We start from the raw sequence: 25,796 nt of genomic DNA on the forward strand, positions 1-25,796 counted from the left end.
AGGTCCCCAATTATACTGTTTCTCATCAATATATTACAGGCTTCAGATATATACAAAACATGTCTCTGAAGTGTTTGGCTGCAAATACCAAACAGATAATTGTAGTATCCCATAATCCCCTCTGTTTCAGCCCTGTTTCAAAAGTGCTGATTCTCTGTCTATTACTTTAGATGAAAATAAGGAGCCCCTCCCCACGCCCCTCTGAGAGACATTTGGTTAAAAAGAACACAATGGTGCTCTAGGAGGAGATTCAGGTGATAAGGTAGGAGGGGGGGTGTTACCTTGGTTGGTGATTGGCTAATGGTCACACGAGCCAAAAAATCGTTATGACATCATAAAGTGGCCAAAATCTGATCAGCTCATTTTCAGACAGGTTTTTATATAAATGGATCGGGACAAAAAGTGAGCGAATCTTTTGTACTGAAACTTTCAGAATCTCTTTACACAGAGGGGACACATGCTTATGTATAAAAGACATGAAAAAGTGGATTTTGCATAATAGGTGACCTTTAACTAAATTACAGATGAAGGTGAAACTGCTACAAAAATAAAAAGTAAAAATAAAGTAATTTCAGTCTTTCACTCTGCTTTCTCTTGAGTAGGTGAATTGATAGTGGCATTCCAAAGTTGCATTGTGCATTAAGGATAATTTGTATACATACCAATACAAAAAAATAAGAAGTGCATATTGTAGTGAGTTAAGGAATTTGGACACAGCAAATGCTTGTGCTGAACAGCTCTGGTTAAAGTTTATTTTAAGTAGTTTACCAAAAGAGGGCAGTAGCAGCTTACCTTAAGCTGGCTGTGATTGGATCATTGGCGTTTCCTGAAGTCTTCCTGCTCCCTGCTGGACGCTCGCTGCAGATGCACAAAGCTGCAGATATCTGAAAATCAGCAGGGTCAGCAAAACATGAATGAATTGTTAAAAAAATAAGGGACATGTTTAATACATTTTCAGAGAATTAGAAATGTTTATTATTATTGAACACAACCATTTTTAGACATCATACCTTTTGGAAGTACAGTTACAAAAATTGGTCTTATAATAGCATCAAAGAAAATAAATCCATACAAAAATAAATGGTTTGCAAATGGTTTGTAAAATAACAAAGTTCTTCGTAAAAATACAAATGCATGACAAATCAAAAGGGTGTCTGAGCAATTTTATAACGTACACAGGATCCAAACACTTTGAACATGAAGTGGATTAATACAAAAATGACCACATATGGAATCAGCAGATGATCATTTTTCATTTTGGTAAGTGTAGCTTATACACAGAAACAGTGTTTTCTAGTTTGTTGAAGAACATGATAAGAAATGTAATAAAACAGCTGATTTTTTTTTTAGCTAATTTGCATAGCTTAAGCACAACTTGTTTGATTAAAAAATGCCACTATGGGTCTTGATTATGTACAAATAAACACATAACGTCATCACACATGCTAGAATATCTGCTAAATCTAATAACTCTAAATGTGATTCATTTGAAATATATACAATACAACAAGTCTCACTGGCCGGTTGGTGCCCTTTTTGGTCTCAGTGCATCTATGATAATCAGTATAAAAATCTTAGTTTTAGAAAATACAGTGAAGACACATGGTCCCGGCCGATAGCAAGTTACTTCACTGACGTTAAAATGAGTTACACTGACAAAGAAGATGAGAAAAGCACAATTGTTGTTAATTTTTGACGAAGATAACGCCATGCCAAGGGTTAAAGATACTGTTTGCAAAACAATCACGCTCCTCGTCTCAGCCTTCACTACGTTCTCTTCAATACTTTTCCACATCTTATCTGAGGAGATAAAACAAAGAAAAATGGAGCGCAAACAGAGCCTGAGCAGTGTTATCACAGGTGTCTGAAGGTCAGCTGACCTTCAAATGACCACACCCTCTGATCCTGACCACTCAAACCAATGAGCTGAATCTTTGGAAAAGGCAGTGTTTGCTGTGGGAGTGGCAACAGTTAAGCGCCCTGCTTCCATTTCTTGACAAAAACATGTTTTCTTTATACATAACTGATCACGATCATCATTATTAACGTACAGTATGTTCCCTATGTGTATGTGTCGGCTCTGTACAGGTAACTTTGGTCTCGGCATGTCTCATGAGTCTTTGTTTTGGAGTGTGTGTTGGCCCGTGTGTGTGTGGGTGTCAGAGCTGAGTGTCAGGACTCAGTGGCTTCATCAGTGGTTCTTGTCGTAGTCCTTCACCATGCCTTTGATGTGGAACAGCTTGTGTCTCAGGCTGCGACACTCTTTCTTCTTAGTCTGGTAATCTGAAGTCTACAGAGGAGGAAGGGCGGCAGAAAAGTCAGAAATAATACAAAGCAAACAATACTAACACAAGGATTTCAATAATACTAGACAGGGGAAATGTAAGCTCTTCTGCTCCAAATAAACAGTGATATTAGTGCTGTGATAAACATTCAGGGAAAAGGGTTCAGAAATATATTTTATGTATTAAAACTTAATGAGGTCATTGTGAAGCTGGATGTTAAGAACGTAATGCTTTCAAAAATACATGCAATACATTTTTAATAAATGGTGTGATGTGGTGGGTCCAAAAGTCAAAGTTCATTATACTAATCAAGTCAGATAACAGAAAAATAACCACAAACTAGTTTGATTAACAATTAATAGTAATTATTCATGCTTAAGATATTTAAAACATCGCCTTGAGAAAATGGGGTGGCTTATTTGACCATTTTTTTGACCATTTATAGACCAAACCACAAAAAGAATCATCTTATTAATGATGAAGAAAATAACAATTAGCTTATTATGGAGGCTTGTTATTAATTGTATCATCAGAGAAGTCTCCCCACCTGCTTCAGATCCTTCAGCTGGTTATATTGCTCAGCTGCAGCCTGTGGAAATATAGGAAAAACATTTGTTATGATTCTGTGTCCCTCACAAACAATCTGAAGTTAATAAACAAATAAAGTCCTGTATTTCTGTATATCATTTTGATGCTAACTGAGACTCAGTTTAGGCTCAAACACGCCTGCCTCGTGAGTGTGGGAGGTGAGCCCTGAGTATATCTGACCTGGTATTTGGGAGAGGTCTCATCCAGCGTGTCCAGCTGCCGGCTGAGTTTGTTCAACTGATCGTTAATGTCGTCCATCTCAGCACACAGGCGCTTGTATCGCCTGAGGTCGGCATCAAACTCTCTCTTATACTCATGACGCTGATCATCAGTAGTTATGTCTGGGTACGTGCTGGAGGAGGAGGAGGAGGAGGAGGAGGAGGAGGAGGAGGAGGAGGAGGAGGAGGAGGAGGAGGAGGAAGAGGAGGAGGAGGAGGAGGAGGAGGAGGAGGAGGAGGAGGAGGAGGAGGAGGAGGAGGAGGAGGAGGGGTGAAGGTAAAAAAGATGAAGAGGTGAGAGATCAACCTGCATCAGCAATGAAGGTGCTAACTAGAACCAGGACTTTAACACCCCCCGCCCCCCCCACACGCACAAGATCCAGTCAGTCACTTTTACGCTGCTATGGACAATTTTGCACTCCCTTTTGCACTATGTACGTCTTCTTTTTATATATATATATATATATATATATATATTCTTGCTTACTTGTAAACGGTTGTGTTTTTTTTGTAAATGATTGAGTCTTCTTGCATTTTAATGTGTGAGTTTGTTTATACCTCGGGACTGTGGGACTGTATTTAGATCTTTCTGTGTGTACAAACATATTTTGAGATTGACAATAAAGTTGACTTTGAGAAGCATGTCTTTGTCTTCGCACATACGAGAACTGGTTTTGGTTCCTGGTAGGATCTTGTCAAAATGGCCCACCTGGTTCATAAAAGGGCTAAACCTCGAATCATCTTAGCTATAGCTTTAAAGGGTGCTCACAAATACATAAGGCCACATCACCCTCTTTACCTGAGGAATGTTGAAAGAAACATTGTATTCTACAGATAAGGCAAACAAATTAAATTCCATATATTGTATATTTTAACTAACTTCAAATTGATCAATTGAGCCATTAGTCTCTTAAAGAACTGTTCATAAGGGGTTTTCAGAAGCCTATCAGCCCTTCAGGAAGAACTCTTCTTGAACCCTTATTTAGAAGAGTGTAGAAAGACTTAAAAACATTTGCTGCTGAACAAAGCAACGCAGAGCTCAGATTAAGGAGAAATACATTGAGTGAATTGAACTACAGCTAAACATAACAGCTTCCTCATAAACTAGATTGACTCCCATGTTTTGTACCTTTGGCCCAATTCTCTCATTATTCCTGAGCACAGCCGATGTGAACTGGCATGCCTCGGAGGATTAACTCTCCTGGACAGACTGTAGCCTTTCCCATGCTATGCTGTTTCAGCATCTGTTTATTTACTGTTCTGTACTTCTATCCAAAAGATGTTCTTCTGCATGTTCCTGGTAATGATGTCACTATGTGTATGTGTGCTTGGTTTTCTAAGCTTAGTCATTCATTTTAATCAACAATTTAGGTCTGCTCCTGAGGGAGCGACGGCAATCTACGTTGAGTGTTCTTAGATAAAGACATTTCCATCGTTAATCCGGACAAAGGATGAGCTGCTCAGAGAAACAAAAAGTACAATCATTCTCACTTCTCCCACTCCTCTCCGTCCAGTTCATTGCCCGTTTCTCCTCCTGTGGTGTACTCTGTCTCATACTGCGACTCGTCCATATCTGGGTTACGTCTGCGTCTCTTGCCCCGGTTGGCCGAGGGTTTGCGGCCCCCGCTGGTCTCCTCTGAGGGGCTGGAGCTGATTCTTCCACCGGGGGAGTACGCCTCAGATGGTCTGCTGATGGTCCTCTCCGAGTACCTGCAGGACAGCAACATAAACATGGACACTTTAGAATAAAACATGATCAGAAAGTCTTGTTAACGGGAAAGGAGAGATATTATTCTAAATAAAACCTTAAAAGGGTTAGGTTGTTGACTGAAAGATAAGATAAGATAAGAAAAGATGGACCTTTATTTATCCCCTTGGGGAAATTCAGGCGTTTATAGTCAGAATGAAAGCAATGTGTATTTGACTGTTGCCTAGGTTTGGGATCACCAGAGGCCCCACAATATCTTATTTTTACAATATAATTGCAATTTTGAACATTCAGTAACATACTGCAATATAGTGTGATTTATAACCTTTTTTGAACTGCAAATGATGGAGTTTGATTCCATCTTTCATTCGAATAATTATGAATGTAGTCATTTCTCAAATACAATATTAATACTTGGATTTCTGTTTAGAGTGTAACAATGTAATATTGCCAAGCAAATCTCCCCCTGCATACTGTTCCCTTAGCGTCTATTAGCAGTGAGTTTCTATACAGAACATTTTCACAGCGATGTCAAGTACAGAGAAGCTCAAACAGGATAGATAATAAAAAGAAAAACCCAGTGTGTGTGTGTGTGGTGGGGGAGGTTGGGGAATATTTCCCCTTCCCCAGTGGAAACGATGCCCTTGACCATATAAACCAATTTATGCTAAAAGAACATCATGACCCAAATAACAACTTAAGGGACGGTCTGATGTGAGACAGTGCCTAAAGAAAACAAATATGAACTGATATGAAGGAATGAACACTTTGAACCACTAATCATTACTGTGGCTCACACCCTACAAAGTGACTCCATGCCACGCAGAGGGCCCTCAGTGACCGGGAGGCAGGTACAGCTCTTTAATAATGTGAGGAGGAAACATGCTCAATGTTGAAGGTCTGAGGGGATTTGTAAAGGATATTACAAGTTCTTTCAGAAAACAGAGCACCCTGACATTCTTTTGCTTATGAAAATGCAAGCTATGTTTACTTTTCGAGAGAAGGAAATTATTTCAATAATATTCTGGACATTGGAACAGATCTAAATCAAATCAAAATCAAATCAAATCAAGTTTTATTTATATAGCACATTTATAAACGATTTTTGGTTGAGCCAAAGTGCTGTACATAAAATAAAAATAGCCTACAGTAGAGACACTTTACAGCAAATACAACGGCACAGATTGTTCAGAATATCAGTATGAGAAAACGACACCCTCTATCCTTAGACCCTCACATCGTACAAGGAAAAACTTCCAGAGAAAACCCACAGTTTAAGGGGAAAAAATGGGAGAAACCTCAGGGAGAGCAACAGAGGAGGGATCCCTCTCCCAGGACGGACAGACGTGCAATAGATGCCGTGTGTAAATCGAAGAGATAATACATTTTACAGCATATAGACCGAATGTTAGGAAATGCATGTGTCTGTAATAAGAAGATGAATCCACGAGGATGTCAGCTACAATCCTGTGGAAGCCATCAGGGAAGCAGCATGACGAGACCCAAGGCAGGACCGCAGAGACAGGTTCAGCCACGACCCGAAGTCCACGACTTAATCCAGAACTCAGGATAGAGGATCCAAGACACAGGACTACAGCAAGAGGATCAGCCTCGACTCCGGATCCCGGCGTCGATATAGATACAAAACAAGATCCTGTTCATAAACTGCAGTGCACCTTGTCATTAGGAGCATATTTTCTAAAACTAGCTGGGCTGGTTTTTTCAAAGTATCAGAGATGGTAAGAAACTGTGAAGAGCCATGTACTTTTGGTTACACACACTGCAGACTTTAAGACAATAATGCAAACAAAAACATGGTGCTTGAGAAATCCTTTCTACCTTTTGGAAACTAGCAAATACATTTGTTCACACACATCCTGCTTTCTCTCTCTCCTCAGAGATTTTAATGAACAGAAGAAAAAAAACAGGGAAAGTTAATCCAACAAGGGCTCAAAGGTCACAAACAGAGCTCATTTTGTGGGCAGGGCCATGCTTTTAAGGGCTTTAAACCAGAGCAGTGATTAGATATTGCTTGTGTTAGTCACATGTGTTACGTGCCGTAGTGTTTGTGTGGGTGTGTGTGTGTCTTTCTCTCTCTCCCTCTGACTCCCCAAGTGCAGCCTGATTGTCCCCAGGTGCAGCCTCTCCCCAGGTGCTCCTAATTCCAAATCAGGGCCTCCATATAGGACCGGAGGAAGACTGCAATGAGGCCTCCTTTTTCCTCCTCTGGCTGCATGTGTACAAAACGGTGTCTTGCCGATTGATAGGAGATGTGCTCCTAGATATATCGATTCTTTAGTATTCTGTGCAAGTTGGCTGGTGAGCCCGTGTTCCTGTCTTGTTCATTAAACGACCTGTTCGTTACTTCAGAGATCGGTTTTCTCTCTATTTTGTCGTGCTTGGTCATCCTTGTGTTTTGTTACTCCCCTTGGTACCCCTAAGGCGCATTCACACCGCAGGACTTTCCCTGGTACTTTGGTTCTTTAGTTCCGTTAGTACCAATAATGTCGCGTTCACACCGCCGGGACTACTCAGTGCCGGGAACTCTTTTGGAACTCTTTTGGCCATTTTTAGTCCCTGCTAGAGAGGTGGTACTAACCTGGTGATAAAAGAGTGCCAATTTATATTCTATTTCTATTGGCTGGGCGAATTGCAAACCACGCCCCGTTAGACTCTGAATTTGTTTTGTTAGGCAGCCATTTTTTTCCTCGCTACAAAACCACATCCACACCTGAGCGAGTAGTTTTGTTGTACTTTAAAGCAGTTATGACCACACGTACTACAACACCGGAGCGGTGGAATGAAGAGGAAGTGTCGGCGCTTCTGGCAATTTACTCTGAGGACGGGATGCAGCAGCTTCTACAGAAAGCAGTTCCCAACTCCAAATGTTTTGAGCGATGTTCGCAAAAGCTACTTGAGCTGGGAATCGTGCACAGTGCACACGGATGCCGGGTAAAAAATAAAGAAACTCAGGCAGGACTATAAAAAAATTAAAGACCACAATAATAAGAGTGGTAACGATTTTCTATTGTTATTATACATATATATATTGCCACTGTTTTTTAATACTGACACCTAACTTGCACTAAGGTGTGTCTGCTGCTATATATATTGCCACTGTTACATTGTTTTGAAACTACTTACACTTTATTTTACATTTCACACTTTTATTTAACTTCAATTTACATGCATACGACACACCTGGAACAGCGTGATGCCGTTATTGTTATGTCTTGACTGTGCAATAAAACAAACAAACTGAGACCGGAGGTAGACTGCAGTGAGGCCTCCTTTTTCCTCCTCTGGCTGCATGTGTACAAAACTGTGTCTTGCCGATTGATAGGAGATGTGCTCCTAGATATATCGATTCTTTAGTATTTTGTGCAAGTTGGCTGGTGAGCCCGTGTTCCTGTCTTGTTCATTAAACGACCTGTTCGTTACTTCAGAGATCGGTTTTCTCTGTTTTTTGTCGTGCTTGGTCATCCTTGTGTTTTGTTACTCCCCTTGGTACCCCTAGACTTGGAGGGAACGTAACACATGTTTGAGGTTGGTTGTTTGTGTGGTATCTATACAGAGTTAAATGTTGTAGCTGCTTTATTTCTACTATTGGACTCTCCACACATCTGTCCAATTGGGAAGAGATTTACAGCTTAAGTATCTCTTAAAGACACAGTCAAATAAAACAATGACATTTTTGGTTTCACTCTGAAATCAAATCCTTGTGAGCACTCTTGTCTTATTACTAGGGCTGTCAGTCGATTAAAATATTTAATCGCGATTAATCGCATGATTGTCCATAGTTAATCGTGATTAATCGCACATTTTTTATCTGTTCTAAATGTATGTGTGCATCTGGACCCGGTAACGACATTACCTATTGACGCAGCAACCACTGTAAGTTATATTCTTGTTTAATTAGACTTCTCTGTTTCATTTATTCGACTCTGTATAAATTGTTATTGTAGCTTTAATGGCTAAATCGCGTTTGAGAGATTTTAAATCTCAGATCTGCTCAGGCGAAACCTGCTTTACAGGTCTCAGCACTCAAGCCTGCATTAATATAGGCACGGCCAGTCTACTGTCGCCCATCAGCTGTAGATAGTTAACTAATTAGAGGGCCGTGGCCCTACAGCTGTGTGAACTGAGCAATCAGGCGTCCATTTTTGGGTAGCTCTTTCCTGGAGCGTCAGCTTCAGCGTCAGACAGACAAAGACTGACAAAGACATTGGAGTCCTGCGGGAGTAAGACTGACAAAGACATTGGAGTCCTGCGGGAGTCACGAGGGAGGCAAAGAGGAGGCAAATCCTACTCTGATCGAGCTGGTGTCTTATTTATCTTTTCTTTAGTTTTCTAGCCCCTCATGCTATAATCATGTGTATTTTCTCCATTCCTGTTCATGTGTCTTCTCGCAATTATCACTGGCCCCGTGTATCTCCTAATCGATATAACCGGCCTGCTCTCGTCTATCCCACGTGCTCCACTGAGATCCAACATCTAGTTTCAGGTGGCCTGTGGAACTGCCAGTCAGCTGTTCCTAAGGCTGACTTCATCTCTGGCTACGCCTCCCTGCAGTCTCTGGATTTCCTTGCTCTCACTGAGACCTGGATTACTCCATCCAACACATCCACCCCAGCAGCTCTCTCCACTGCATATTCCTTCTCCCATACACCCAGACCCACTGGCAGAGGAGGTGGCACTGGTCTCCTGCTATCTCCCAAATGGAGCTTTTCCCTCTTCAAGCTACCTAACTTCACTCCTTCCACCTTTGAATTCCATGCCGTCACAGTAACCCATCCTATACAGTTAACCATTGTTGTTCTCTACCGTCCACCAGGCGCCTTGGGGGACTTCTTGGAGGAATTAGATAATCTCCTCTCACTCATCCCTGAAACTGGCCCTCCCGCTGTACTTCTCGGAGACTTCAACCTCCAGACGGGGAAGATAGACGAACTAACATCTCTGTTAACCGCCTTTGCTTTCTCACTGTCTCCGTCCCCACCGACTCATAAAGCTGGCAATGTCCTTGATCTCATATTCTCAAGGAACTGCTCTACTTCTAACCTCTCTGTAAACCCGCTCCACACATCCGATCACTTCTTCATTTCATTCTCTCTATCCCTTTCCAAACATAACAAACTAATCTCTTCCCATCCTGCACTTGTCCGCCGTAACCTTCGCTCCCTCTCCCCCTCTACCTTTGCCTCGTCAGTGCTCTCAGCCCTCCCATCCTCTGATTCGTTCCATCTCCTGCCTCCAAACTCTGCTGCAGAAACTCTCCTCTCTACTCTCTCATCCACTCTGGACTCGCTCTGTCCTCTCACATCTCGGCAGGCTCGTCAGTCCCCTCCTGCTCCCTGGCTAAATGATGCACTGCGTGCTAATAGAACCGTCCTTAGGGCAGCAGAGCGGAAATGGTGGAAATCCAAACACCGTGACGACCTCCTAACCTATCAGGCTCTCCTCTCCTCTTTCTCTGCTTCGATCTCTCAGGCAAAAAGCACTTTCTTTCAAGATAAGATCCAATCTTCCTATTCCAATCCGAAAAAACTATTTTCCATCTTCTCCACCCTCTTGGACCCTCCAAAAGCTCCTCCCCCCTCCTCACTTCTGTCAAGCGACTTTGTTACCCACTTTGAAAAAAAGGTTGATGATATTCGCTCTTCTTTTTCTGACTCACCTTTACTCACCGCTGGGTCACCAGACCCTCCTTCCACCAACACACTTACCTCCTTTTCCCCTCTCTCTCCAAGTGAGGTTCTTACCCTCATTACCTCTGCCCGCCCTACCACCTGTCCTCTGGACCCTATCCCTTCAAACCTCCTTCAGACTATCGCTCCTGATATTCTACCGTTTCTCACCCATTTCATCAACACTTCTCTAACTTCTGGTCACTTTCCAAACAGTCTCAAGGAGGCAAGAGTAAACCCTCTCCTAAATAAACCCACTCTCAACCCGTCTGATGTTATAAACTACAGGCCTGTCTCTCTCCTCCCGTTCCTGTCTAAATCACTTGAACGCGCTGTCTTTAAACAACTCTCCTGTTATCTCAATCAGAACAACCTTCTGGATCCGCACAAGTCTGGTTTCAAGGCAGGTCACTCCACAGAAACTGCTCTCATTGCTGTCACGGAGGAACTGCACACTGCCAAAACTGCATCCCTCTCCTCTGTCATCATCCTATTGGACCTGTCTGCCGCATTCGACACGGTGAATCATCAGATCCTCCTTCGCACTCTCCAAAAACTTGGAGTTTCAGGCTCTGCACTTTCCCTCCTCACCTCATACCTCAAAGACCGTACCTACAGGGTGACTTGGAGAGGGTCTGAGTCCGACCCTTGTCAATTAACTACGGGGGTCCCTCAGGGCTCTGTTCTTGGTCCCCTCCTCTTCTCCGTGTACACAAACTCGCTCGGATCAGTCATTAGCCCGCATGGTTTTTCTTACCACTGCTACGCTGATGACACCCAATTAATTCTGTCCTTTCCCCGCTCAGAGACCCAGGTCGTTGCACGCATCTCTGCTTGTCTAGCTGACATCTCTCAGTGCATGTCTGCTCACCACCTCAAGCTCAACCTTGACAAGACTGAGCTGCTCTTCCTCCCGGGAAAAGATTGTCCCCACTCTTGACCTAACAATCAACATCGGCACCTCAGTTGTTTCCCCGACTCAGACTGCAAGGAATCTGGGTGTGACCCTAGATAACAACCTGTCCTTCACTGCAAACATCGCTGCTACAACCCGTTGCTGCAGATACACGCTTTACAACATCAGGAAGATACGTCCCCAGCTGACTCAGAAAGCGACTCAGGTTCTGGTCCAGGCTCTCGTCATCTCACGCCTAGACTACTGCAACTCCCTCCTGGCTGGTCTACCTGCATGTGCCATCCGACCTCTGCAGCTCATCCAGAATGCAGCGGCTCATCTGGTCTTCAACCTTCCTAAATTCTCCCACACCACTCCGCTCCTCCGCTCCCTTCACTGGCTTCCGGTAACTGCTAGAATCCACTTCAAGACACTGGTACTTGCTTACCATGCTGTGAATGGATCTGGCCCTTCCTACATCCAGGACATGGTTAAACCGTACACCCCAGCGCGTGCACTACGCTCTGCATCAGCCAAACGACTCGTTGCGCCCTCGCTGCGAGGGGGACCCAAGTTCCCATCAGCAAAAACACGTGGGTTTGCTGTCCTGGCTCCAAGATGGTGGAATGAGCTCCCCATTGACATCAGGACGGCAGATAGCTTGCACATCTTCCGGCGCAAACTGAAAACTCATCTCTTTCGACTCCACTTCGAGCGTTAGAACTACTAACGAAGCACTTTTATACTAATAAAGGACTGGCTTACCTAAAGCCAGTGGAGTAGCACTTGAAATGTTTGGCTCTATGAAACCTGATGTACTTATATGATTCTGTTTTCTTCAAGGTTGTGTCTTCCTGGTCGAATGTACTTATTGTAAGTCGCTTTGGATAAAAGCGTCAGCTAAATGCAATGTAATGTACCTTAGAGGAATATTTTTCAAGTTTTTAATACTCTTATCAACATATGAGTGGACAAATATGCTTTATGCTAATGTTTATTATCATTTGAACAATGACAAATATTCTCATGAATATTAAACACAACAACCTCTGAACATTACGAATATTCGCCTCAAATCAACCTGGAACCTCTCTCATTCAATAATACAATACAAATGGTGTGTGTGTGTGTGTGTGTGTGTGTGTGTGTGTGTGTGTGTGTGTGTGTGTGTGTGTGTGTGTGTGTGTGTGTGTGTGTGTGTGTGTGTGTGTGTGTGTGTGTGTGTGTGTGTGTGTGTGTGTGTGTGTGTGTGTGTGTGTGTGTGTGTGTGTGTGTGTGTGTGTGTGTGTGTGTGTGTGATCGTTGGAGCTATGTGCAACTCAAGGCATATGCTCGAACGGGAGCTGCCTGGACGCTGCAATCATGTTGCGCACTATCCGTGCTGTGCCTGCCGGTGAGCGTGGAAGTGTGGTCTGCCACAAGCGGGCAGCAGGAGCGGGGCTGTCAGCATCAGCTTGTAGATGGTATTTTAAACTCGATGCGCTCTGAAACTACGGGGCGGCCGAGGAAAAAAAATACACATGCGTTAATCGCGTTAAAATAATTAGTGGCGTTAATTCTTTTTTGCGTTAACGCGTTATTAACGCGTTAAATTGACAGCCCTACTTATTACACCTCTATTTGTCTTCTTGTTAAACCTCAGGGGGACTCATCTTAAACAGTCAAGTGCGATTTGGGGCCACTCGCTACCTTCACTTTCTCATATTGATCCATGTTCATTGATCTTAGTAGCTATCTGAGTGAAGCGCAATCTGTCTCAGGAAACGGTCTGAAATGCAGGTTCACCGGACCCTGATGTCAAAGTTGAATCAATTTGTATTGAGTCTGTGCTCACTTTTCTTTTATCTGCTGGTATCATTCTCTGAAGTTCAAATGTACTCAATAAGGTGGTTAATGTCTGTAGGAAAATATCTGGCACAGCACAAGTACTCTGCGGGATATTTACTTTGCTTTTCCTCCTTTCCTGTGTGAATCTTCCCTTCCGTCACATCTACAGTTACAGCCGTATGAAATCCAACTCAAACTCGCACTAGTTAAAATCAATACATTAAACACAACTTTATACACTCTGTCATCTCCCCTTTTAAATTGACTATGTATTTTTACTGTCTTTTAATCGGTCCAAGTATTGTGCCCTGGGTTTTATTTGTGCTGAATAATTGCATCGTGTGTTGTTTATTGTTCTCGTTTATCCTTTTGACTTTATCTAATTGTCTTTCATCCTTTTTTTATAATGCTGTCGATATGTTGGGATTTTAAGGGTGTCTATTACCAACTGGCCGGGGACAACAGCTGGAAATGAGCCATGTCGGCTAAAGCTGCCGCATTTACTGTTTTTTGTGACAGTTGATCAATGGGGACTGTCCACGACACTATAAACAAAGAAACTAAACTATAACTAAATCCCATTTTTGCCATACCAATACACCGAATGGGGATAAATATAGTTATTGACTGATAAACTTTATTTACATGTTGAAAAAGAGCGTTTTTTTCAGTCATTTGTTCCTTTTTCTATTCTGTCTGATATAACAACACAGGTGAGAGCGGCGTAGCTGGAAGCCAACAGTCCTCTACAGCGTATTCATTTCTCTCTACAGCTCGATATTATGGTGTGTTTGCCCCTTTTAACAATGCAATCAATGAATCTGATTTAAATTCCTCTTGTAAGTAAACAGCACCCACATCTTTTTCACTCGTCACAGTGCAGAAGATGTTCATCGTGACTTGTGACGGAGTATTTGTCAACACGAGGAAGAATACAGATTCACTCACACTGTGTTGTCGAGGGTGTCCTCATTGTAGGAGCTGCTGTCCACCTTGGCGGGGGGGTAGGAGATGACACTGTTTGCTGAGGCGCTGAGCAGACCGGCCCCCTTCTCTGACACCAGCAGCGTAGGGGCGTCTTGGACACTGTGGCTTTCCTCCACATTGTTCACCTACAGCAGACAGGAAAAAGCGGAAGGAACAGAGTCAGCAAACAAAAACAAACAAATGAACCCCTCACAAACATCAGGTCAGGCTGTAGCCTCATTTTATGACGAACATCCTGTTTCTTATATATTCATTTTGTCCTCTTTTCCTTACTTCTTAACTCCTAAAGAAAATAACAGGGTAATGGATTGCTTAAAGCCATCAGGCATGTAATTGGACAGCAGTCAAAGCTCCTCAGCTAAATGGAGGTTATCTATTTGGTTCACTGTGCCTGAGAAGGTCGAGAGAAAAATAAAAATGGATGCCTTAAGGCTAATTGTAAAATCAAACCAACACTATGAATAAATAAATGGTGTTCTTTATCGTGTAAAAAAATTGATGGATAGAGATGAAGATTCTTGTTTACAGTGACTTGTCTTAATATTTTCCGACTGTTATGAGTCTTATAACCTTACAAGATAAATCATGAGGATATCATTCTTACACAGAGCGATCTGACTATTATTCCAGCTTTCCTTTCACTTCTTTCTATGGTCTTATGTCATCGTGAACACCTGGAACGGATGTGCTCCTCCTTTCTTTCTTCAAACTAAAGTAAACTGTGTCCGACCTGTAAATAGGTTCGCCTTAATCTGTATTTTCAAGACCTTCCTGTGAGCCCAAACGTGCTGCATGAGGGAATTCCTCACAATGAGGGCCTCGGGGGTGGTCACTGTTTCTCCCCCTACCACTGGGTCCAGTGACTGGATCAATCATTAGTGGCCTTTTACACAACCTCTACAGTAAAGTCTAAACTGTGAAGGGTTTTTCTGCTACATGCAAGGCTAACTGGCTTAAATAAAGAAGAAAACCCATGGGTTGTTTTTCAAATGTATCACACATTGTGAAAAAGATGGAGACCCCCCCCCCCCCCCACAAGAAAAAGCGGACCTAAATTAAGATTATTTATTGTATAAGTAAGCAGGCAGGTTTTAAATCAGGCACAACATTTCTGCATTTGTACATAAAAGAGCACTGAGCATGTTTGGGGTGATGTTAAATACTGCTTAGAGGTGAACATTTACTATTCCACAAATATTTATAAACCCTTCTGCTTACAAGGGTGGAACAAGCAATCTCCTAAATTCCTCACAGTGTGGGAGCATCAGCCTAACCCCCAAAAAACAATAATCATAATGGGTGGAGTTCCAGTGTGGGGGAGAGCTGCTTTCAATTCAACTGCAGGAGAAGCCTGGCGTGATTTGAAGACTATACTTCCTGTAAGTGTCTTAACAACGCCCTCAGTGTGCAACACAGCAGCGTCTGAGTGTAGAAGCACAGTTACAATGTCACTCGTAATGCAGGAATGTGCTTCGCCAAAGATGATGCACTTACAAAACTGGTGAGAATGTATTTACAGCAAGTTATCCGGAGCAGCAGTGATTGTCATTATCACCATTATTTAAAACAGAGAGAATGGTGTATTTTTCAATCACAAGTGAAACATGCCAACTTGGACTGCAACATCTGTATTGAAAACTCTAGCTGGCAAATTAAGTCAACTGTAGATAAGCAGGTTTACTAGAGAGGTTTATCACACTTAAAGCAAAGTAAAAACAGAAGACATATTCAATCCACTTGATATGGTATATATTGGTCAAGCTGATCACATTTAGATATTTCTACACTACTCCTCGTCACAAAGCGAGCCCAGGATGCTTTCACTCAGCATCTGTGCAGCACTTCAGTGTTTCCAGCATACAAGACTGCCCTGCAGGAACCGCTGTGATGACCTCATGCAGCAGACACAATGCCACCCCCCCCTCGAGCTGAATGAAGCCAGTGTGTGAGGTCATCAGAGCATGCCAGGCCTGCCCGAGCTCAGCAGCAGAGATGGGTCCAATCTTAGAGCTACCACAACCTTAGCCTGTCACTGGCTCTGTGTTTAAAGGAGCCAAACAAGCCTGATGACTCATTCTGTAGCACAGATACAGTACACAGGTAGCACAGGAATACAAAAAATGCCTTGGAAATAAGAACAGGGGGTTTATTGAGGCTAAATATAAAATATGCAAATAATATACAATAAAGGCTCATGTTGTCTGACCTCTTGTAAAGATATGAGTCCATAGAGTCAAATTAAAATATGTTCCTTCCTAACTATAAACATTTTTTTTAACTTTGAGGGCTTGAATAAAGATTGGTTTGTAAGTATTGAAAGCCCTAAACTTTTCAAAGATTAACCTTCTTGGAAACGCCGTTTAACCAACCTTTATCTTGCAAAACATCTCTATATCACAGCGGTATTACAAATGGTTTATATTTAGAAGAATTTAAAAAATGATGTATGTGTGTACACATCATTAGTGTACCACTACCTACAATAAGACGATGACATCAGTGAGCATGGCTCTACTATCCAACGCTAGTGTTAGTCATAGGATTCACTCCAGGCTGCTCTTGTCTGCTCTGCTCTGCTTGTTCACCTCTGGGTGCATGATGCCATGTCCTAGGCAATGACAAGCACTCAACAACAAACAGCTCTATATAATCAAATATAACAGCATGTCTATTTAGTGCTTAGATAAAGTGTGACTCGAAGCATTCTCTGCATCCTTCCTTGACTAGTTTGATTAGCTTATAGAGCTAAGCTCGTACAACTGATTCCTTTAAGTGTACTACTTATTAAAGCAAAATAAATGGTATCCCCTTTAAACGTGTGAGAGGTGTTGTGTAATATCTTTCTAACATACATCAGGGAATTTAGATTCTGTATTATTTATCTGCATATATTTCACTTTTGCAATTGGCATGCAAGGACTGTTTGCCGCGTGTCTGTGTGTATTGATTTGTGTTCTTTACCCTCAATGCCTTGCAACCTTTTGAACTGGATGTGGACATAATGTGTTGGAGAGGATGCTGAGCGACAACAGTATGTAGAAAACAGAAAGGAAATATTCGAAAGAACATATTTTGAGTTACAAAACAGTAAAATTGCTAAGAAAAAAGTGCACGGTGTGTTAGGGTTTTAAACCTGGTTCACAGAAAGTCAGAAATAGAGAGTTGATCATGATAGGTCTCCTGTAACTTATTGTCATTCACTGCATGGATCATTTGAAAAGTGGCAGTTCCAATCAATAATCAACCCGCATCACAGGTAACAGTCTCACGTGACTAGCTATGTTGATATTTAAAACCCTAAAAGGGAGGCTCTCTAGAAACCTCCTGCCTCTATCTTCTCCGGTGGTTAATCATTACTCAGAGTGAAACCAGGTAGTAAAGCATGAGCAAACAATCACTGACTTCTATCAGCTCTGACCCTGAACAAAGTGACTCAGTCAGAGGAAACACTGTAACGGTAATGTGACCGCTTCCCTGCTGGAACCTATAAACTCATAAAGATCTGGTTATGATGCTCATTTCTGGACTTTCAACTCACACACAAATTGAAACATTGAGAGTTTTGAACAGGAAAACAACATCTGGTCACATTTGGTCAAAAACAATAACAACCTTGGCAATGTGCAGTTTTCCTTATCTGCACCACAATCATCCAACCTATCTTTATAACTGATGAGTACCAGGATTACTGCGTCACTGATGACCTGACTTCACTTTGCAATAAAACTATTTATGTAAAATAAATGGTTGGAAACACATTTTTGTCAGGTAGCAAATCTGGGGACGGATAGGGAAAAGCATGTCACTTAGTTTTGGTGGTAGAACCTCTGACGCAGAAAAAACACAGTGGTTAACCTTTTTAGCAAATCCGTTGGAGAACATTATATTACATCAACTTTCCTTAGGCTGGATTAAAACTGCATGGACAAACTCAAGGTCAGTTAAGGTTGAAAAAGTGATTTTTCTAAATCCCATGTTAACCCAGTAAACTGGGACTTTGTTTTGTCTAAATTCCAGTTTCTCTCTATTCCTATGTATTGTACGTCACTTCCAAGATTTTGTGTGCCGCCCTTTGCACGAATAAAACAATGATGTTACTACTATCCTGTATTCTCTTACCCATTCCCCTACGTCTCTGCCCTCTGAAGCTTTTCCGCCAACGAGAGGCTCTTCCCAGTAAATGTTTGGTTTCCCGTAGCGCCAGATCATCCCTCTTGTTCTATGTGCAAAAAACGCAGCAACACCAAAGGCAATGACGACCAGAAATCCACACACCATGGCAACTCCCTAGAAGAGCAAGAACATCAAAACAAATGTAATGTGATTTACCCCAAAAGGTAACAAATGCTTCATAACTACAGATTAGTAAACAATACAGGACTGGTAATATGGGAGACTAATATACATCTCTTTTTGAGTCCAGATGATCTCATATTTAAACAGCAACATTACTCAAACAAAGTTAACCGTATGCATTTTGTAACATTCATTGTAGTGAATCTATATCTACACACCTCCTGTGGGTCCACAAAGCAGTAATGGTAGAGATACTGGTTGTAGATGGGGAAGCCTCCCACTCCTCCCATCTGTGAGTAGCTGGTCTGGTAGAGGTTCTGGCACATCATCAGCATGGGATTGTACATCATGTTGGAGGTGCCCTGGGCCATAGGGTTCACCCCGACGATGTAGACAATGCTTATGATGCCCTGGAAAAAGGCATTGACGGTCACTGATATTTACAGTCAGAAAATCAGTTTATCTTTCAGATTGACCTATAGTAGTGCACCTCACTCCCTCCCAGTTCAAATATGACTACGGCAACACAGTCAGATCATCTTAAAGCCCTCATTCAGCAACAATCATATCAAGTATTTGTCTGAACATCATGTAACTGACAAATGGTACAGTACAACAAGTTCTTCAAAGACTCTTTCTAATCTAGCATTATTTTAGTCTGTTATAACACTTTGTCAGCTATAAACTCTCAACGTTATTATACAGCACCTTAGACGATGAATTTGCTGAGCACAAATAAGGTGTAACAAACAAAAGTATGTTAACTCAGCATAAATATGGTTTATGGTTTAAATTAACTCAGCAAGTAGAGCACTGGGATCTGAACAAAGTGAAGCTGTGCACAGTCCTGTTTCAGATTAGACTTCTGGTATTCAGGGGTTTTCGAAATCATGCACATAAATAAAATGTTCATAACAGAGATAGAGATAAGTTTTCTGTTGATCAGGATGATACATTAGATAGAAATGTTGAGATGCTTAAGCAGGAAAATGCTTTTGTGATGCTGCTAATGTAATTCACATATCACTTTAAATCACCTTGGCCTACAACGTAGAACTATGTATAAGACAGCAGAATTGAAACAGAGGCAAACATTTCTCTGTGTATGCTGTATGTGATTTCACAGTATTTATTGTTTGGTGTATTTAAAGCCTTTGTGGACTTGCCACTCGAGTGTATAATATGGAAGTAAACAAAACATGGTATGCGTCCTCCACACAAAGTGATTGGACACCCTAAATAACAGAGAAGTAAAATGACAAAAACATGAGGACACCATCAAATGTGAATGAGTCTCACCTCGAGGAAAGCCATGATGACGCTGGCTATCAGGAGGATCAGAAAGAACTTCCTAGTGTGGACCGTGTTGGATTTAGAGAAGCTTGTGATAAAGAAAGACAGTGCCCCTATAAAATTAATGGCGGCCATGGCAATCATGGCGGTTTTGGCTGAGTAAGGTTGGATGTAGGAGCCATGGTTACTGCCGTAGCCTCCTCCATAGCCTCCTCCGTAACCACCTCCGTAACCACCACCGTAACCACCACCGTAACCACCACCACCGTATCCTGAGCCGTAGCTGCCTCCACTGCCGCCGTACCCCATTCCCATTCCGTACTGCATGTCCCACATGAGGGTGGAGGCCACGCAGGCAAATATGCCCACACACAGCACGATCACCGTACCCATCATGGCTTTGATGATCCCCGGAGGTGACAGCCATTTGTAGAAGTGCTGTGGTTTGTCCTCAATGTAGTACGATCCTGGTGGAGGTGGGTATGCGTTGTAATCACTCTGAGGGCCCTGGAAGCTGCCTGGAGGGCCATAGCCGTTGTTGGATGGCGAACTGAAGGGAGGACTGTAGACAGGTGGACTCTCGTACTGCTGCTTGTCAAACATTGCTCAAAGATGTCCCAAACTGTAAACCAAAAACAACAAAACCAAATAAGTTTGCGGGTAGTCGTGAGAGAGCAAAGTGTACTCCAGAGAGAAGGAAAGAGCCAACCCGTTCTGTTTTTCAGCAGCACTGATATGAGCTATGCTACGTGGAGATATGGGAAAGTTAGGCGTGACAGTCTTTGGTAATGAGAGGTAGTAACAGAGCAGTGTAAATGTTTTACCATTTCCAAGGGAGTGTGATTTATGAGGGCACAAGTTAGGCTTGTTTGTGCGTATTTTTCTTTCAGTCAGGTTGCGTAAATTACAAAGAGCAGAACGTTTATTTTGATCATATCATAAACTAAATCAGACCTGCTTTCCTACATCAACAGAAAATAGAAATATTAGATGAATGACCTTAAGCAAAGAGGTCTTTGACCCAGCAAAGTCAGAGTGGAGATGTCGGCACCAGGACGGAGAGGGCAGCAAAACAACAATACATTCCTTTTTGCCTCTTCACAGGCTGGAGGAGTCCCTCTCAGCCCCCACCATGTCCAACCAGACTTTGAACATTTCACATCCCGCCTCTGGCTATTTTTTTGTTTTCTTTCTCGCTACAAATCTTATCCAGGGACACAGTTTATACAATTTAACAATGCCCATTCTTCTACATGGAGTCCTACAGCGAGGGGGGGATTGCTTGCATGTTTGAACGAAAAAGCTTGTGATCAGCAGGTGAAGTTACTGGAGAGGACAAGAAGTTAGATATGAAACATTAATACCTATTTTCCTTGTTATGCCAACTGTAATTTCAACCTGATATAAACACAATGCTGAGTCCTTGTGGCAGACTGATACATGAATCCTAGGATTGCAACTAATTATTACTTTTGATGCAAGCAATTTTTGATGCTGCAACAACTGTTTGTGCATAAATGGCTCCCGTTTGTTGCCTCTCGAGCACCATGATTTCCTGTTTTTCTCAGTTTCTTCCCAGAATAATAAAGTGAATATCTTTGGATTTTAGTAGCAAAAACAATCATGTAAAGACATGGCCTTTGAGAGACTGGGATAGACATTGTGTATTATTGTAACATTAGAGCCAACCAATCAATTCATTTACCAAAAATGAATGGGACAAAGTTAGTTCATTAGTTGTGTTTTCAATGTTAAACGATTGGATGCAAGTTTTAGATTTGTATTAAAGCTGTTAGTTACAGCCTTTGATTTATTAACTTGAAGTGCTAATGGATTTATCATCAAGAAATACATGTGCAGGTGCTCTCTATCTTCTAACCCACAGCACTGAAGAAACCTCAACAAAACCTTAACATCGTGCTCCTGTTGAGCCACCGTGGTGGGGTTTTGACTTTTGAGGGAGGTAACGACCATTCGGAGAGGAAGACATACAGGCGGACGGACGGAGACACAGTTCTTGGCACTGCCCACAGTCTCCAGTGATAACTCTCCTCTCTTTAAGGGTCTTTAGCACACACAGAAGAAGAGGTCTCGCCTCAGAGCCTCCATCCCAGACACCTTCCCATTATTCCCTCCCTCATTCCTCCTTATCCTTCATCCCCCTGTCCCACTACTCTCCTTCCCCCCTCCATAACTTCTTGCCTTTGTTTCGGGAGCAGGAGGGGCAAAAGTCAAGGCTGCTTGTCACGGGAACAGTGTTGCCATGGAGTTTGGGTTGAAAAAAAAGCAAAGAAAATTGGGGCACCGTCTGTGGAGGATCAAACAAGGGCTCCTCTGTGCTGCTGTGGGGGGGGGGGGCAGGAGAGAGAAACACAGAGAGGGGAGGACAGGTGGATGTTGTGCATACAGCGGTGTCATGTGTCCTTTATTGTTGATCAACAGGCTGTCTCCTAAGCCAGTAGGTCTTAGTGTAATTTCTACTGCCAGTGTTTGATTATATCAATAAGTGGCTGGAAGTAGTCTGAGGCACAGGCTCTTTCCGAGAAACCAAATAACACTGAGGACCAAACAATTGTACATTCTGGACAATGACTACTTTGGGAGCCCCAACTGGGTTTTTTCAAGTGCATCTTTGTCAATGTAATAAAGTAGGATTTTTTATTAAAAGGTAGCAGACGGTTAATATGGGTCATATTCTTTAGGATATACAAATTACATGGACAGCTTTTTTTACTCATACAGTAGAGCGGCAATGGTTTAACTGATTTTCAAAGATAATTCCAAACATCCGGTTTTATTGTAATAGTTAAAGGTGGGGTAGGTCATTTTGGAGTAACCAGCTCGAGTGCGCTAGAATTTGAAAATACACAGCCGGAACAAATCTGCCACTTCCTTACAGAGCCCCTCCTCCAACACACACGAACGCGCACATTACCAATGAGGGCACGAGATAAGTTTGTGCACAGATGGAAGGCTGACAGGCAGGTAGGCCATCCAGTTATTTTAGCCGAGCCGGCTAAAATGATTGGTCGTGCTTTTTACAGCGCTACGGCTTCCACAGATGACATTTTTGTATGTATTTTTTGTCAAAGGCAAGCACTTAAGATATTCATTGCTATCGGGATGTTAAGAGCATTCTATGGATTATAACAAAAAGTGTATCTCGAGCCGGTTTCTCAAACTTACCTACCCCACCTTTAAGGAAAAATCATTTGGTTTTGGACTTTTTGTTGGATAAAACAAAGCTAATTGTGACATTAACCTGGGCTATATGGCAGTTTTCATCATATTTTGACATTTTATTGACCAAGTTATCAATTATTCAAAAAAGACCTGCAGATGAATCAATCATTTAAATATGTTTTGTTAGAACAGTAGACTCAGTGCTTGGACAAGAAATATGTGAGGGTGTCCTACCGATAGTAAAGATCAACAAAACTACAATACCTTATATGGGACATTTGCTTTTATGTAAAGGCAAAGCTTTATGGTTATTTACTAGCATATTCCCTAAAACAAGTGAAGTGTACTTTTTCTGAAGCAGAAGCATCGCAGCAATAGTAGGAGAAACAGTAGTAGTAGCAGTAGTCGTAGTACTAAAGTGTTGTTTGTCTAAAACTGGATAACAAATCTTATTTTCATGCTGGGCAGAAAGCGGAGTGTTTTGGACCAGAGTCACAGGTCAGGTCCCACACCCACCAGCCGCAGCCTGAGCTCCTCTACAACACAGAGACTCTATCATCTGCTGCTGATAATGGAATTCCACTCATACAGTCACATGTCTCACATCTGTCAAAAACAATTAGGCCCCTGCCTGATGTAGGCTGGGGCCCACTGGCATACACACAGGAGTCAGCCAAGACTTCATGCCCAAACATATCCTGGGCCGTATAAAAGTCAGTCAAAATTGTGGAAAATAACAAGCTGTGCTATCAGTTGCAAAAACTCAAAAAATATGAGATGTTGATTCCACTTAACTGACTTTTAAGAGACTGTGGTGTTGTTGTTGGTCTGTATTATGAAGCACTTAAGAGAGTTTTTATTATGTTGTTCACCCAATAATATCACTGAAGGTTAATTATGTAAATCTAAATAAACCTGAATGAAAAGAAAGTATTGAGTGGACGTATTTTATTAACTTATAAACTGTCCTCAATCATATATTTTACAGGGCTAAACTGTATGTAGAATGTTGCTTCTAAGTTTTGGCAAGCTAAAGATAATGTTCTACTCTATAATGAAATGCTATTCTATTCTGCTACTTCATATAGTGATTATTACAGGGCTGCTGTAGTGGAACGAGGTGGACCTGAACAACTGGCACCTGAGCGATATCACAAAACTCTCATTATGAGACATTGTGCCAACCAGTAAACTACAGTTTATACAGTCAATCGTTGAATTAGAATGATGGAAAAAGCATTTTATGTGTCTAATTTCTCTTTACAATCTACAAAATATATAAACACACTCTAACATCAACTTCAGACTCATCCCAAAAGGATTACTACTTGTGAACCTGCAGTTTTTATTTATCTTATTTTAGGACTGTTGGGTTACTTTGTGTTTGTTATTGATCCGTAAGGCTTATACTAAGTACATTACCTCAAGTACTTAAGAACAAGTTTGAGGGACTCGTACTTTACTTGAGTATTTTCAGTTAAATTGTGTACTTTTACTCCACTATATTTATTTAATACCCTTAGTTACTTTGCACATTTGGATTAATAGTGTGAAACATAAACAACTCATTAATAAGACTTTATATTCACCTAGTCACATTTACAAGCTACCCTGCAGTTCACAAAGTCATTCAAACCAGCTGCACATTTACCAGCTTTGATAAACACATTGATGCATCAATCATTATAATCAAATCATATAATATATATTATTCTGAAATGGGCTAATTTGCATAAGTACTTTAACTTTTGGTAATCAACATTTATGTTGATGCTACTATGCTGCACTCTGGTACTAGTACGTTTTCTTCAGTACAAGATATGAGTACTTCTCCCACCTCTGCACTTGGCTTGAATCAAAAGGTCATCAGATTTTCCATTAGCTATAGTAGACTAACGTTGCTGTTTTCTTGATGTCTTTGTTTTGTTCCGGTAGATCGTTCTAACGGAGTTCTCTATCACCATTAACAACCTGTAGCTAGCTGACTCGCTAACTCAATAACGGTGTTATCTAACTGTCGTTACTTTGGGAAAAGAGGGGTCCCACCTGTTCACCGTTACTCCTTTCACCCAGATACTTTTACGGTAAAAGACTTCAAACCACTTGATACAAAAATAATAATACAGGTTTATTCAAGAATAATAACTTATAAAACTGGTTTTAAATCACCTTTTAGTTTCAACTGTGTATGTTGTCTTACCTGAGGATCAAGGAAGGGGGAAAGAAAGCAGTCAGAGCGTTTCCTGTCAAAACTCTCCTTCTTCCTAAAGTTTTGAACAGTTGAGAAAATAATAAAACGGCCGTCAGGAAATGAATGTCCCGCGATATATTAAAAATAAAGTGAGACTTTGTAATCTAACCGTTAAAGCCGCGACTTTAAGCTGCTGTACCGGGCGGACGGAGAGACAACGGTTTCCTTTACAGCCTCTGAACTGAACAAGTGCTTTGTCCCGCCTGTCCGCGGTGATGAGGCCCGCCGTCCCACCGCAGCACCGCTACACCGCCGAGGCTCATCCGCCAGAGGGCGGGCTATCCGCGGTTTACAGAGAGCATAAAGGGACACAGAGACACTGGAGACAATTAAGATTTCATATTAAAGAAATTATATAACCATACATTAGAAACAACTATCATCGTAGTCTACCGCTAGACGAAATAGTTCTTAAACAGCTAATCTTGTATAGTGAAAGTAGAAGTAGGCTACCAGAGTGTAGAGATACTATGTTACAAGTAAAAGTCCTGCATTCAAAATGTTACTGAAGTAAAAGTACAAAAGTATGTCAGCATCAAAAAGTACTCATTGTGCAGATTGGTCTATTTCAGAATAAT

The 25,796-nt window shown here is 41.7% G+C and overlaps 1 protein-coding gene across 5 annotated transcripts; it reads right to left on the reverse strand.

The window, feature by feature from the left end:
• Nucleotides 1-957: 957 nt before the first annotated feature.
• On the reverse strand, nucleotides 958-25,420 carry si:ch73-61d6.3 (occludin). Of its 5 annotated transcripts, XM_034208714.1 has the most exons (11): nucleotides 25,328-25,343; nucleotides 25,168-25,231; nucleotides 21,987-22,126; nucleotides 19,791-20,406; nucleotides 18,710-18,901; nucleotides 18,315-18,482; nucleotides 14,157-14,320; nucleotides 4,583-4,801; nucleotides 3,054-3,225; nucleotides 2,833-2,874; nucleotides 958-2,290 (listed from the first exon to the last, which is right to left on the reverse strand). In XM_034208714.1, the coding sequence occupies exons 4-11, from the start codon at nucleotides 20,385-20,387 to the stop codon at nucleotides 2,192-2,194; spliced, it is 1,653 nt and encodes a 550-aa protein (XP_034064605.1). In that variant the 5' UTR covers nucleotides 20,388-20,406; nucleotides 21,987-22,126; nucleotides 25,168-25,231; nucleotides 25,328-25,343; the 3' UTR covers nucleotides 958-2,191. The 5 variants fall into 5 exon arrangements, with proteins under 5 accessions (XP_034064605.1, XP_034064459.1, XP_034064674.1 ...); XM_034208568.1 differs by lacking the exon at nucleotides 21,987-22,126 and having other exon boundaries at nucleotides 25,328-25,408; XM_034208495.1 differs by lacking the exon at nucleotides 21,987-22,126 and having other exon boundaries at nucleotides 959-2,290; nucleotides 25,168-25,420.
• Nucleotides 25,421-25,796: the final 376 nt, after the last annotated feature.

Source organism: Gymnodraco acuticeps, unplaced genomic scaffold, assembly GCF_902827175.1.
Source record: "Gymnodraco acuticeps unplaced genomic scaffold, fGymAcu1.1, whole genome shotgun sequence".
NCBI lineage: Eukaryota > Metazoa > Chordata > Actinopteri > Perciformes > Bathydraconidae > Gymnodraco > Gymnodraco acuticeps.